Source organism: Pistacia vera, unplaced genomic scaffold, assembly GCF_008641045.1.
Source record: "Pistacia vera cultivar Batoury unplaced genomic scaffold, PisVer_v2 Contig135, whole genome shotgun sequence".
In the NCBI taxonomy this organism is placed as follows: domain Eukaryota; kingdom Viridiplantae; phylum Streptophyta; class Magnoliopsida; order Sapindales; family Anacardiaceae; genus Pistacia; species Pistacia vera.
In genome coordinates, this window is record NW_022195412.1 from 230572 (window position 1) to 245148 (window position 14577).

A 14577-nucleotide genomic window follows, 5' to 3' on the forward strand; every position below is an offset into this window, starting at 1 on the left:
TTCAACCCGCGAACCTCCTTTTATTTGAACGTGGTTTTTTGATACCCTGTTTCCCTTAAACCCAATGTTTATCTTTTGTGTGTTGTCGATTGGTTTTTGGGTGGTTGAATTTAGGTTGTTTGGTGATTGATTTTTTGTCGGATTCGCATTTGCTTGATGGTGGATTTTTGGCCGGATGTGTGTTACTTTGTGATGGATTTGGGTTAGGCATCCATGGGTTATTTGGTGGCCTCGCCGGCGATTTGCAGCAGCAGCAGTTGACAGCATAGCACAAGTGCTATTCCTTGTGATTCTGGCAAACTATTTTTGTTCAGATTTTCAATTTTTTTTTTCAAACTAAAGATTTAGATTTAGATTCAAATAATAAAGGATGTTTTCATCTTTACAATAATTATACCATGTCAGTTAACAGAATTTACTAACAGGTCTTAACAGTGGGTGGGAAAGTGTTGTTTTGAAACTTGAAGGGTGGGACATGTTGTTTCGCCAAACCATGGGTGGGTTCTCCTTATATTTTACTCTTCACCAGTTAGGCCGCCAAACAATGAGTTTTTTTATATTTTATTTTCCGACTAAAAATTAGTTTTGAGTGATAAGAATTATCAACGTGAACAATCTTTATCCTAAATTGCCGCACAGATTTTACCAACTTAAGTCAAAAGCATATTTTTATGCTATGAATTCCATCTGGATCAAGTAATTAATATCCACTAGATTTATCTTGATTTTCATCTATTGCCTAACCCTCCACAGTTATTTGTTAGTAGTAGTGCACTGGTACTTTTCGGCGAGTTTAATAGAATTTAATGCAAAGAAAAAAATCCCTTTTGGCTTTTTAATTTTTCTTTGCAGATTAGAGAATGTTGACTGACAATGGGAATGGGAATGGGAATGGCCTCAAGAAGAGAGGATGTGGATGCACCAAACAAGATTTCTTGCCGGAGGAATCATTCCAGAGCTGGGGAAACTACCTCAAGGCCTTATCCAGCACCAAAACAAGGCTTAAAGATCGCCTCCTGGAGCGGTCGGACGACAACCTTGAGCTACATGAAATGCGAGCTCGCAGCCACCATGAAATGAAGAAAAGCCTCAACTGGTGGGATCTCATTTGGTTTGGCATTGGTGCTGTGATGGGTGCTGGTATTTTCGTCCTCACGCCACGGGCGAAGCTGCTAGGAATTATGCAGGGCCTGCTGTCACTGTTTCTTAGCTTATATCAGGCTTATCTGCATTGCTATCAGTCTTCTGTTCCACTGAGTTTTCAGTTGAGTTACGGGTGGCTGGAGGGTCATTTTCCTATCTGAGAGTGGAGCTCGGTGACTTTATCTATTACATTGCTGCTGGGAACATTCTGTTTGAGTATGTAGTTGCCGGTGCTACTGTGGCGAGGTCCTGGACTTCATATTTTGCTACATTGTGCAACCATGATCCCAACAGTTTTCGGTTAAATGTATCATCCTTTGCTGCAGATTACAGCCATTTAGACCCAATTGCTGTCATGGTCTCGATTTTTGTGTGTATTGGTGCTTGTTTAAGCATGAAATGGGCATCAAGATTCAACTCCATTGCCTCAATGATCCATATCATAATCTTGGTTTTCATCTTGATCACTGGTCTTACTCGAGCTAATCCTGCAAATTATGAAAACTTTGCCCCCAATGGTGTTCGTGGTATTCTGAAAGCTTCAGCTGTGCTCTTCTTTGCTTATGTTGGATTTGATGGAGTACCAACTCTGGGTGAGGAGATTAAAAACCCCAGTAGAGATATCCCGATTGGACTGATCGGTTCCATGGTGATCACCATACTAGCTTACTGCATTCTTTCTGCAACATTGTGCTTGATGCAGCCTTACTATCAGATTGATGTTGATGCACCATTCACCATTGCCTTTCAAGCCGTCGGCATGAACTGGGCTAAGTACATCATCGCCTTGGGTGCACTGAAGGGTATGACCACCGTCTTGCTGGCTAACTCGGCCAAGCTCGGTACTTCACTCACATTGGACGCACACATATGGCACCACCTATTCTTGCCGCCATCAATGAGAAAACAGGGACACCAGTTAATGCCACAGTTGTCATGACCATTGCAAACTCCATTGTGGCATTTTTCACAACCTTAGATGTGTTATCAAACCTCCTTTCAATTTCAACCTTGTTCATCTTTACGCTCGCCGCCATTGCGCTGCTGGTAAGGAGATATTATGTTGCTGGCGAAACTTCAGATTCTGACAGATATAAGCTCATCGGTTTCTTGGCGCTGATAATAGGAGCTTCTATTGCTTCATCAGCTCTCTGGGCACTTGGCCAAAATGGGTGAATTGGCTACACAGTTACAGTGCCAATTTGGTTCTTCGCTACACTCGGGCTGCAACTTACTGTAAAGAAAGCAAGGAAACCAAAGATGTGAGGAGTACCTTTACTTCCATGGTTGCCATCAGCTTGCATTGCTGCAAATGTTTTCATCATGGGATCCATTGATGGCCCCTCGTTCATGAGATTTATTCTCTGGACATTTCTCTTGCTTGTTTACTATTTCTTCATCGCACTTCACGCTTCGTATGATGCAGCTAAGGAGACTACAAAGGCAGCTGGTGCATCTCTAGAATCAAACATTTGACGGATACCAAATATTACAGTTAGTAGTTAAAAGCTTTCAGAAAAGGTACGGGTAAGTCCCGTCTTTCCTTTCAGTTTTTCTGTATATACAGGATTGTAATTTGAAATTCAAACTCGAATCAGTCATTTCTTGCTCTAGTACACAATTAAAATCTTCGTTTTTGTGGACAAGGGACTGCTCCAACACCCCTCAAATCAACCTTATTGTCGACAAAATCTTCAATTTTTCACCTAGTGAAGTTGAAGTTCACCTGGCTGTGATGTAAGTATATGTCTAAACCAATTGATGTAATTTATTGGATAAAGGAAGCTTCAATTGGTTGCAAATTGTAATCTCAAAATGTTCAATTTTGGAAGTTTGGTAAGGAAAATCTTGCAACCAAGCTGAATATTATCATTAATGTAATAATGTACACAATTGTGAATAAACTCAAACCCTTTGACTGCTGCACAACACAAACATTTCTTACCCGAGAAAATATAATACACAAACATGGGAAGAAAACCAGCATTGACAAGCCAGAAATAAAATGAGAGAAGAATGGGCATGCCTCAAAACCTAAAGCACAATAGATTATACGTTTGATATGCATTCAGTTCTGCATCTCTTAAGATTAATTATGTTTCTATTTTTAGGAGAGAATTGAGGGATGTACTATTGAACCGCTGAGCAAGGCCTCGCACAGTCAGAACAATAACGTCTCGAAGATGCCTGGAATGAACCATCAAGTCCACTTCATTTTCACTATCCACTACAATCCTGAGCCGGCGTTGGTCATTCCGGAATAGCTCCACCTGTCACACATCACAATCATGACTGTAAGGCCTCCACTAAGTATAAACACAAAGAAAAATAAACGAGGTATTGTTTAGAGAGGTCAGTATCTCCTGCACAATCACTCGGTATATTACACTTATGCATATAAAACCATCTAGAATTTATAAAGAAACCTACATGAAAAGGAGGAGCATAACTTCCACGGATTTCAGTAGTTGGAAATGAAGTCTTGGAACCTGGCTTTACAACCTTTACTCTTTTTTTATTAATTTCTAGAATTCTTCTCTCAAGACTACCCTCTCCAAGAACCTGTAAAATTAATAAAGTATGAAGATATAGTGTTTACAATTATTTCAACACTAATTCCTAGATTACAAAATTTAGAGAGAAAATTGGCAAGACCTTTTTGGGAGTCCGGTCCTTGTCGCATAATACCTGTTTCCAAAGATCAAGCAATCAGTTTCAAAAGGACAATAATATTCATGTTATGATAGAGCAATCACACAGTACGTTCATTTTTACAAAGACACTCAGCTTAACTTGAAAAACAGAAAACACCAATTATTCCTATCATTTCCAAAATACACATTTGTTTCCCTATTCTGAAAATACTATTATATTTTATTCAATTATTTTTAAACCCCCTAAGTTTTTTAATTTAACTAAACACTCCCAAATTTTTTTTTAGAAATTGACAAAAACACCCCCACCCACCCACATTTGCCAGATTCCAACCACCACCGCCAGAAGGTGGCCGGAATCTGGTATAATGGCGCACTACCGGCTAGATCTGTCCAGCTTTTCGGCTAGATCTACGGTGGATCTAGTTAGCAAAGGTCATCTTAACATCTGTCCAGCTTTTCGGCTAGATCTACGGTGGATCTAGTTAGCAAAGGTCATCTTAACAACGACTCCAGCCACCCTCCAGCGATGGTGGCCAGTATTTAATAGGTGGATGGGAGTGTTTTTATTACAGGGGTGTTCAGTAAATTAACAAACCTAGGAGGTGTTTTTGTTAATTTTTAAATCTTATCTCGTTAATACCACCCAACTCTAATTTTTTCAAAAATACTAAAACAAACACACCCAAAATGCTCAAATTATGGATATTTCTACATTCATCTGCCAATTGGTAGACTGAACTTGATGGAAATAACCAAAAATATCAATCACCTGGATTAGCACTGTCTAACACAATCTTGCAGTTCCACTTATACAAATGAATTTATAAATCCTGTATACTCGGTGTACACTTGATGATATTAACTTTTTACAGATTTTGTTTGTGTCACTTACAATCCAGGACACATTCCCTGCTTTTCAATTTGTAATGGATTATTTTTGCCTTAATTTCTTCCAAAAGAACTAAATAATTGTGCACACAGAATAAATACCAGATTGAAAACATCTTCACCTCGCCTAACACAAAACCCTTACTAAGAAATACCCTTAGCTTCCCTGGTTAGAATAAAGAACTGATGTTTTATTTCAGGTGCACATGTGTGTTTGTCTGAATATATATCAATTTCAATCGAGTAAGAGACTAAGAGACTACAGAAATTACTGCTGACACTAAGTTGAATCAGAAAATTAAACTATAAAACCAAAATAAAACTTGAAATAGAATCAGACCTCAAACTTCACGGCTCCAAGATCAACCTTTTGCTTCACTTCTTTAAGTACATCAGGTTCTGCAAGTTCGTCAATTCCAAAATTAAACAAAAATGTAGACACCTAGATGGAATCATTCATATTTCAACAAATATATATTAAAAACTTTAGATATATCACGCTTTTGAATGTTGTGAGGGGAGAAAAGAACAAGGTCATATAGAGCATAACTGCAAGAACATGTTAACTATAGGGATGGCAAAATGTTGGGATTGGATGCGTTAAACCCCTAAAATTTAAGCTTACTCTCCAGGCATGCTTCCACAAGTCTCATCACCCTAGTTATCTCCTCTCAATTTAGCAATATCTCAATGTATTCCAATCATTCAGTGACTTAAGAGTCAGGGAAGACTTGGGCCATTTATAGGATATTCCATTTAACTTGGGGCATATTATTACCTTCTATGATTGAAGAAGAAAAAAAAATTCAACCTAATTAAATAATTTCAAGAAATTATATTATGGATAGCATCTATACTCGTTTACTAGGAAGTAAGTTTATGTCACACAAACTTATGTCAGCCCCATCAACCAGATCAGAAGACAAACTTCAGATGTCCCACCACTGAAAGGTAGCCGAGCAATATTACTGAAGAAGTACTCATTTTAGACACTTTTTCATGGATATCATACAGATTTGAATTGGTAATAATTCACTGAAGCAATTGTAAGAGAAGAAAACAAAAAAGAATCAATTAGAAACAGGGGATGGTGTTTCAAATTACCAACTGCAATTGGGTCCGTGGATGCTGAAACAGGTTGCCCCTCAACTCCATCCTCTCTTACAGGAGTATAGATAGCCACCAGCCTGTAACCCACATCATCAGCATAAGCTTCATACATCCTCCCGGTCTCTCCTACAATGTCAAAATTAACCATTTGGAATCAATTATTTAAAACACAGAAACCAACTTCAAAAAATATATATCCCTAATCAAAATTGAGATTATAATTCTAACAGCAGGTACCGCTGTCACAACTCTTCCATTTTTACAATGTTATCTTATAAGACAAATGTACAAAAATAGTATATGAAAGAACAACAGTCATCAGTCAAAAAAAAATTTAGAATTTGGACTACCTTGTATGGAGATAAGATCAGGACTTCCAACCATTGCTCTGAGCCACTGAATTCTACTTTTCCCTTCCTTTCCCCCACTATAAATTCCACGAACAGCATATAAGTTGGTGTGGAAACCCCTCCCCTCAATCTCCAGTTTGTCTATTCTAGGAATTCCTGGAGACAAATATTTATTAATCAGGGAACAGTTGATGAGAAAAAAGATTGTTTCATAGCACAAGAAATAGAATATTATTAAGCATATACTCATTCTAAAAAAGAACATAGTTGAATGTAGTAACAACAAAACAACATGGGAAAAACTCTTCCAAGAGGTCAGTCCTGGAACCTCCAAACAATCTTTAGTTTCTATAATTTATGAATCCATGAAAAGCACTAAGATGATTAAGAATTAAGAAATAAATACACAACTAAATATAAAAAAAGAAGAAAAAAAAAAACCAATGCTCCATCTACTAAAACAGAAGACTTTGAAACTAAAGTATTTTGACATTTACAAAAACAATAACAAAAAAGAAAATAATACAGGAAGGGACACTAACCACTTGGCAAAAGCTGCCCTTTCTACATAGGATTGACTAAAACAAGGATACGAAACAATTACTTCAATTAAACATATTTTTATAGCATTCATGTCAATTAAGCTCGTTTGTGCACCTCATGTAGAAACATCCATTCTAACACTTAAGCAAGAGTAACTTTTTAAAATATAACTAAAAGCATTTCATTCCAGATAAAAAGGTAATATTGTGGTAAACCATGTGAACTAATTGAACAAGAGATATTGACCCAAGTCATTGAACTTGAAACGCAAATAACCTGGCAATACAGGAGTAGTCTCAGCATATGCTAGCTCACTTGACCTTCCAAAAACATCAGTCACAATGCATTCACATTTAAGGCAACGACCAACATCCTCCAGCCGAACTTTGTAAGAACAGGAACGCTGTGTAGGTAAAGGTTCAAAAGACTTATCATCCCCTTCTGATGAACAAAACCTGCATTGCTCTTTGCATCACATATTTGGAAGAGAAAAACAACAATTTCTAAAAGAAAACAACAGTAATTGTATAAATATCAAAAAACCGGATAAACTTATAACTTCATCAGGATACTTACAGTGAGCAAGACAATTGCCCCAGATTATGACTCACAAAACAAAGATTAAAAAATTTGAAAAAGAAAAAGAAGAAAAGCCAGAGATGATAACAGAAAACGGCCATCTGATTCTTCTGTATATTTATTTATTCTTATTCTTTTTTAATAGGAAACAGAAAATTATATTTATAGAAGAAGAGAATTACAAAAGTGGATATAATATCCACTAAGGTATCAGATCACCCCCAAAGGAAGGGAGTAAATTACTGTACAAAAGATAAACCAGAAGTTTTGTACAGGCTATGCAGAAAGATGGATTAGCTACATGATCTGTACATGCAAAGATTTATATTCAAACTAAAGCTCAGAGATACCCAAAAAAAAAAAAAGCACAGAATCCCACAAGAATTGTTATTTTTTTATATATTGATTATCCCAAATATTGATTTTACATATGACCATGAGAAAAGTACTGTAAGATTTGAATTGCAATTGAGGATAAATCCTACACGAAAGCAGCATTATCAGAACAGGTTTCCCACATGAATCGTGACTCACAGATATCACCAAAAAAAAAAAAAAAAAAAAGGGCAAAGAAAGAAGGAAAACCGAACTTTAAGGCTTTTATAACTTGAGGGCTTATTACTGTTATAAATGAACTCCCATCATCAAATAAAATTAAAATTTTATGGAAAATTATAGCAGCATTGAGGTGGAGCTAGCAGTTGATGCAAAACCATCTAACTTAAATCATGCTGTACAGTCAAGGATGCAGTGTCATACCACTGATATCTGACATCTTTCTTGTACTTGCTCCACACACATTGTTGAATTTCACTCTTCGGGATAACTTCAACAGCAGTGAGTACATCACCTTCTATTGCCTTTCCAGTGAGGGCAAGCATCTCCACCCTTGGAAGCTCTGGAGGGCAGTCCAATATCCGGTTCAAATTATTATTTCAAGCTTTACTCATACAATAAGCTATAAATACTGCATCTCATCAAGCAATTCATTGAAGCCAACAAACTAATTATAACAGAGTCTAATAGGGTGACTTTCTACCATTCAGGCTTTAACAAGCAGGCCCAAAGGACATGAAAAGCTCAAGCTCATGATAATTACTTTCAAGGAAAATGGAAAACACAAAACAACAAAATGTTGGATAGAGTTGCAAATGTTCATAATTCTCCGACTTCTTCAGGCAACAGCTTTAACCGACAATCATTACAGTCATACCCTTCTCAAATAAGTGAACATTTAACATCTGGGCTATGATTGACATATTTAAGGTATAAATGCACAACATACAAATTCTAGAATGGCATAAACACTTTTCCCCACGAAAGATAATCTTATCAGCAAACACAGAGCATGGCTCCTTTTACTAATTTAAAGGTTAGGACTAACTTGGCAACCTTCTTAATGTTTAACAAAGGATCTTCAATAGATTATCCCTCATAAATTGGTGGGGACAGGAGGAAAGAAGAGGGGAGGGAGTAGTGTGGGGGCAGGCAGATGTGATAAAAATAACCAAGTAACCATATGTTGACGTTGTCTGAACTTCTTCAGCAAAACTCTATTTCATTCTACAGTAGAACGAATTTCCCTGAACTCCTCTCACCTTTATTTTAAAATCAGATGAATTACTCTTAATAAATAAGGTAAGTCTAGGAATACAAGTCAAGCATGTAGAATTTTGTTGTATCTTCTCCATTATCATCAATAATTTAGTTTCTTATCAAGTAACAATCCAACATGATAAATGCAAATACCGTATAAGCAACAATGAAGACCACACTTTTAACGCTTCACTTCTTCCAAGTGGATTACTTACCAGGGAGAATGATGTCAGTGGGCTCAGACAATTTGAGTTCTCCCACAACTGAATCTGAACGGACTGGTGTGTACCTAAACATTTAAACATGTTTATCAGAATGGATACACCTTCATAGTAGTAGCACCTAAACTCTCATGATAAAATAGAAATTCTGAAGAATAGAAATTCACATGTCTAAAAGGCAGAGTATGGGGAAAAAAGAAAGGTTGTTAGAAGCCTAAGGAAACTTTTTCAAGTTAGCTTCCAAAGATAGTAGGTTTCATCAAATATTCAATAATTATATGGAATTATCTAGCAGCCACTTATGGTAGTGAACATCCATATATTGCGAAAACAAATTGAATATCCCATTTACATATTCATCAAAGTAAATGCTACAAAATCACAATCAACAATGAGACAAATGCTTGAACAGAAAGTGGTATTCATGAAATATCGTTAATGCCATCAATGACACTTACAGGAGAGCAATAGCAAACTTGGGCTAGACTGAAGAATATAAAGTTTAATTTCAAGTGACCCTAGCTTTTTTGTTTTTTAATAATTGAGGTATCCAAGCACAACTGTCAATCGGGTCCACATAATACTCAAGGCCACAGAACACTCTACAAGCTCAATGGACCAAGATAATTGCACAAATGTAGTAAATACCTCTCCCGCGACTTAAACACAAGATCCCTAAATATAGCTAAACTTGATGGCTAAAGGAATAGTCATCCGGCCACAAAGGAAGAGGTAAGTGACTCTAGCTTTGGGCCATGCTTGTTTGACAAGAATGGAAATCTCATTCCCATGTTTGGCATGTGAAAATGTATTTACCATTCCGATTGAATTAAGAACCACACTAACTCAGAATGAGAAATTCCATTCCTTATATGATTGATGGGGCAGTATTCTTACTCAGATTCCTATGGGAATCTGAAACGGAATACTTTGCTTTTGCTATATAATAAAATTTACCCCATCTTTACACATCTCTTCCACCATCTCCAAAATTTGAACCAGTCACTAGCTTAATTTGTTATTATTTTTGTCATACACTGAGTAATAGAAAACAGAATAGGTAAAATATTTTTGCACTACACGTGATAATTATAACATACTATACGGTTAATTTTGTAAACNCTCTAGCTTTGGGCCATGCTTGTTTGACAAGAATGGAAATCTCATTCCCATGTTTGGCATGTGAAAATGTATTTACCATTCCGATTGAATTAAGAACCACACTAACTCAGAATGAGAAATTCCATTCCTTATATGATTGATGGGGCAGTATTCTTACTCAGATTCCTATGGGAATCTGAAACGGAATACTTTGCTTTTGCTATATAATAAAATTTACCCCATCTTTACACATCTCTTCCACCATCTCCAAAATTTGAACCAGTCACTAGCTTAATTTGTTATTATTTTTGTCATACACTGAGTAATAGAAAACAGAATAGGTAAAATATTTTTGCACTACACGTGATAATTATAACATACTATACGGTTAATTTTGTAAACACCCCATCTAGCTTAGGCTATATATCATGACAGTAAAAGAGTGTAAGAAAGAAATATTACCCGAACAATAAACGATAATTATAATCTGAATCTGCGACTTCATAAGTTCTAGAGCTAGCCCCATTAATGAGACAAATAGTCCCTTCATTACTTTCTCTGTACCAGCTAAAGAGGCTTGACCCCTCATATCCACCAAAATATTCACCCTCTCCAGTATATAAACCCGAAGATAGCTCCTTCACACGAACATTGGAAACTATTGGAAGAGCTGCAACATTTTATTCCTTCAATGAGTTAAAGACCAATATTCAACAGAACTAAACATTTGAAAACTCTTAGTATGATAGGGCTAACTTGGACTGACCACTTCTCTGTTGATTGATCAATCAAAGCAGAATGTGTAATGCCAGTCAAACTCATGAAAACACCAAAAATATAAAAGTCCCAAACAGAAACAATGATACAAGGTCTACATCACGTTATCATAACGTAAAGGGATTTAAGGCTGTATGAGTGTAGGCACAATCTTATATAGTGTTTCAGCATTGCTTTCTAAGGACTAAGGCTCCTTACATCCCCTCACCCCAGCATCCAGGTGTACTTTTTTTCCGCCTATTTCTTTTAGTACATTTCTCCCATACAATTGAAGTTTTACTTCAAAAATTGGTAGGTACACATGTAAGCCAACAAGGAACAAAAGACAGTTTTAACTATTAAACAAAATACTAAAGTATACCTGGGGTAACTGGAGAGTCAGATATTGCAACTAATGGATTTCCAGATCTGCCATCTTCACGAGTGGGCAGCCAATACAAGGCCAAATAAGCCCCCACATCTTCAAGTGACGGAGTATACGTTCTGTCACAATCAGACATTATTCATGAATTCTTAGTCTACAGACTGGAAACAGAAATGCTGAGATTCCAGGATGCATCAAAACATATCAAACTTACAATGTTTTGCCACATAAATGAACATCACTCAAAGCTTCAGAAATATCCATCAACTCAGATTCATGAAGCTTATTCTTTGATCTGTACCATATATATTCTCCAACACCTTCCTGTCCACCAAAATACTTCTTATGCGGAACTACCTCCTTATCCTCACAGCAATCAGGAATAACAAGGTCCAATCCCACTGGGTCCCCTGTAGCAAGACACACAGACATGGAATAGGCCAAAAGGATTAAGTCTAAGTGTTATAGAATGCAAACAAAACCCAGTTAAATATGAATGACAACATCAACTTATTCTGTAAGAAGAGTATGAAAAAAAGCCAAATGAATAATTTTCCATTCACATACATCCGGCAATTGTTGTGTTCAAACATACTCAAAGTATGTGACCAAATAGGAAAACACAAAACACAGTGACAGTTTTGTCAATGCAAGTATATGTTTAATTTTTATTATTTGAACAACTCACCAGGAGCAATCACATCAGAAACAATTGTTTTAGGACTCCCTTTGATTCCGTCTTTTCGCACAGGAGAGTAAACAAGTTCAATCCTTCTCCCCACATCATCAAAAGTCAAATCCAGGAACTCTGCCAAGAGAAGCTTTTTACCATTTCATCATCAAATTGCAAATGGATAAGTGAGCAAATCAGATCTAATAACTGAAAAACTCACCCTCAGTAGTTAGTCTCTCCTTGACACCATTACTTTTCACTCTAAACCACTCATAGAAGCAATATCCTCTTTCCCTGAATCACAAAGGATATATTAATGTCATAAGTAAAAGTTAAACAAGAAATGACAAAAATTTCAACTCTCAATAAACCTAAAGTTATTCATCAAAAATCTCACCCTCCACTATAAGAAGCAACAAAGCTCAACCGTTGTCCTTCAATCATTGACCCAAGAAACTCCAAGGACTGGCAAGTTGGGGGGCCTGCAATGTACACCAAAACCAAAAAAATTGATTAAATGTAACATCTATTGTACATCACTCAGGCTCCTGAAGGTATATATATTTCTCAACACTATCATTTCTACAAAAATAAATAAATAAATAAATACTGAAGTCTGCAGTTTCTTAATCAACAAAAAGAGAGAAAAAGTAAACCCTAACATGATAATAAGAAATCAGCTCCTTACCAGGTATGATAGGTCCAATTTGTTCAGAAAGAACAATAGGGCCCCGAGCCCAGTCACTTCTGACAGGTTCACATGAAACAGAAACAAAGAAGCCGATGTCCTCCACTGAGAGAATGTATGATGCAGAAGTGGCACCCCTAATTTCAGATTGTGTGCCATCTGAAGAAGTCTGCATTCATGATCTCTTGATTAATTTCAGATTGTGGCCAAAAAAATTGCCGTAACAGCCAACCATTTTGAAGAAAAAAATGAGAAAAGAAGAAGAAATTTCTTTTGATGGAAACATTTTTTTGAGAATATATTGTTTTTTTAACATTTTATAATGTCAAATATAAAAGGCAATGAAATTCCAGTAATGCACTAAATGTTGTCAAGTACAAATTAAAAGTCAATCCAATCATGGTCACGAGTCCACAACAACACTACACAAGAAAATATAATAATAGAGGTGAAAAGTACCCGGAACCAGCGAAAAACTGAATTACCCTCTTCACCACCCCAATATTTTTTGTCCACACTCACTATAGTCCCTTCAACTGCCATTCCAACTATTTGTAGAGAGAGCAATCTTGGGCTCCCTAATCACCAAGCAGCACTCAGTATAAGAAGCAGATTTCAAAGATATTTAAAAAAAAAAATAGATAAATAAATAACAGAATACACATACATGAAAGACAAACAAAATAAAAGTAATAATATGTAACTATAATTTCAAGTAGTGCTGTCTAGAAATCCCAGAACCACAAGAAAAGAAATACGCTATTGAGTACTCACTATGAAATATCTTGACTGAGTTCGGAGATANTCTCAATAAACCTAAAGTTATTCATCAAAAATCTCACCCTCCACTATAAGAAGCAACAAAGCTCAACCGTTGTCCTTCAATCAGTGACCCAAGAAACTCCAAGGACTGGCAAGTTGGGGGGCCTGCAATGTACACCAAAACCAAAAAAATTGATTAAATGTAACATCTATTGTACATCACTCAGGCTCCTGAAGGTATATGTATTTCTCAACACTATCATTTCTACAAAAATAAATACATAAATAAATACTGAAGTCTGCAGTTTCTTAATCAACAAAAAGAGAGAAAAAGTAAACCCTAACATGATAATAAGAAATCAGCTCCTTACCAGGTATGATAGGTCCAATTTGTTCAGAAAGAACAATAGGGCCCCGAGCCCAGTCGCTTCTGACAGGTTCACATGAAACAGAAACAAAGAAGCCGATGTCCTCCACTGAGAGAATGTATGATGCAGAAGTGGCACCCCTAATTTCAGATTGTGTGCCATCTGAAGAAGTCTGCATTCATGATCTCTTGATTAATTTCAGATTGTGGCCAAAAAAATTGCTGTAACAGCCAACCATTTTGAAGAAAAAAATGAGAAAAGAAGAAGAAATTTCTTTTGATGGAAACATTTTTTTGAGAATATATTGTTTTTTTAACATTTTATAATGTCAAATATAAAAGGCAATGAAATTCCAGTAATGCACTAAATGTTGTCAAGTACAAATTAAAAGTCAATCCAATCATGGTCACGAGTCCACAACAACACTACACAAGAAAATATAATAATAGAGGTGAAAAGTACCCGGAACCAGCGAAAAACTGAATTACCCTCTTCACCACCCCAATATTTTTTGTCCACACTCACTATAGTCCCTTCAACTGCCATTCCAACTATTTGTAGAGAGAGCAATCTTGGGCTCCCTAATCACCAAGCAGCACTCAGTATAAGAAGCAGATTTCAAAGATATTTAAAAAAAAAAATAGATAAATAAATAACAGAATACACATACATGAAAGACAAACAAAATAAAAGTAATAATATGTAACTATAATTTCAAGTAGTGCTGTCTAGAAATCCCAGAACCACAAGAAAAGAA

At 36.3% G+C, this 14577-nt stretch overlaps 1 protein-coding gene and 1 pseudogene across 3 annotated transcripts in view; one reads left to right on the forward strand and one right to left on the reverse strand.

Moving 5' to 3' along the window:
- Window positions 1-524: 524 nt before the first annotated feature.
- LOC116122559 lies at window positions 525-2818 on the forward strand (annotated as a pseudogene).
- Window positions 2819-2994: 176 nt separating this feature from the next.
- Window positions 2995-14577, reverse strand: part of LOC116122498 (187-kDa microtubule-associated protein AIR9) — a 29534-nt gene continuing 17951 nt past the window's right edge. For 2 of the 3 annotated variants that reach the window (XM_031408336.1, XM_031408335.1), the window contains 17 exons: window positions 14283-14401; window positions 13824-13992; window positions 13533-13617; window positions 12223-12296; window positions 12018-12137; window positions 11544-11739; window positions 11327-11448; window positions 10651-10858; window positions 9082-9155; window positions 8030-8168; window positions 6968-7146; window positions 6149-6304; window positions 5793-5924; window positions 5029-5087; window positions 3799-3831; window positions 3574-3705; window positions 2995-3413 (listed from right to left, as the gene is read on the reverse strand). In XM_031408336.1, the coding sequence (XP_031264196.1) occupies window positions 3237-3413; window positions 3574-3705; window positions 3799-3831; window positions 5029-5087; window positions 5793-5924; window positions 6149-6304; window positions 6968-7146; window positions 8030-8168; window positions 9082-9155; window positions 10651-10858; window positions 11327-11448; window positions 11544-11739; window positions 12018-12137; window positions 12223-12296; window positions 13533-13617; window positions 13824-13992; window positions 14283-14401 (2174 nt within the window). In that variant the 3' untranslated portion in view covers window positions 2995-3236. Of the gene's footprint in view, window positions 3414-3573; window positions 3706-3798; window positions 3832-5028; window positions 5088-5792; window positions 5925-6148; window positions 6305-6967; window positions 7147-8029; window positions 8169-9081; window positions 9156-10650; window positions 10859-11326; window positions 11449-11543; window positions 11740-12017; window positions 12138-12222; window positions 12297-12399; window positions 12485-13532; window positions 13618-13823; window positions 13993-14282; window positions 14402-14577 lie in introns of all 3 variants that reach the window. The other variant, XM_031408337.1, reaches the window with a different exon arrangement.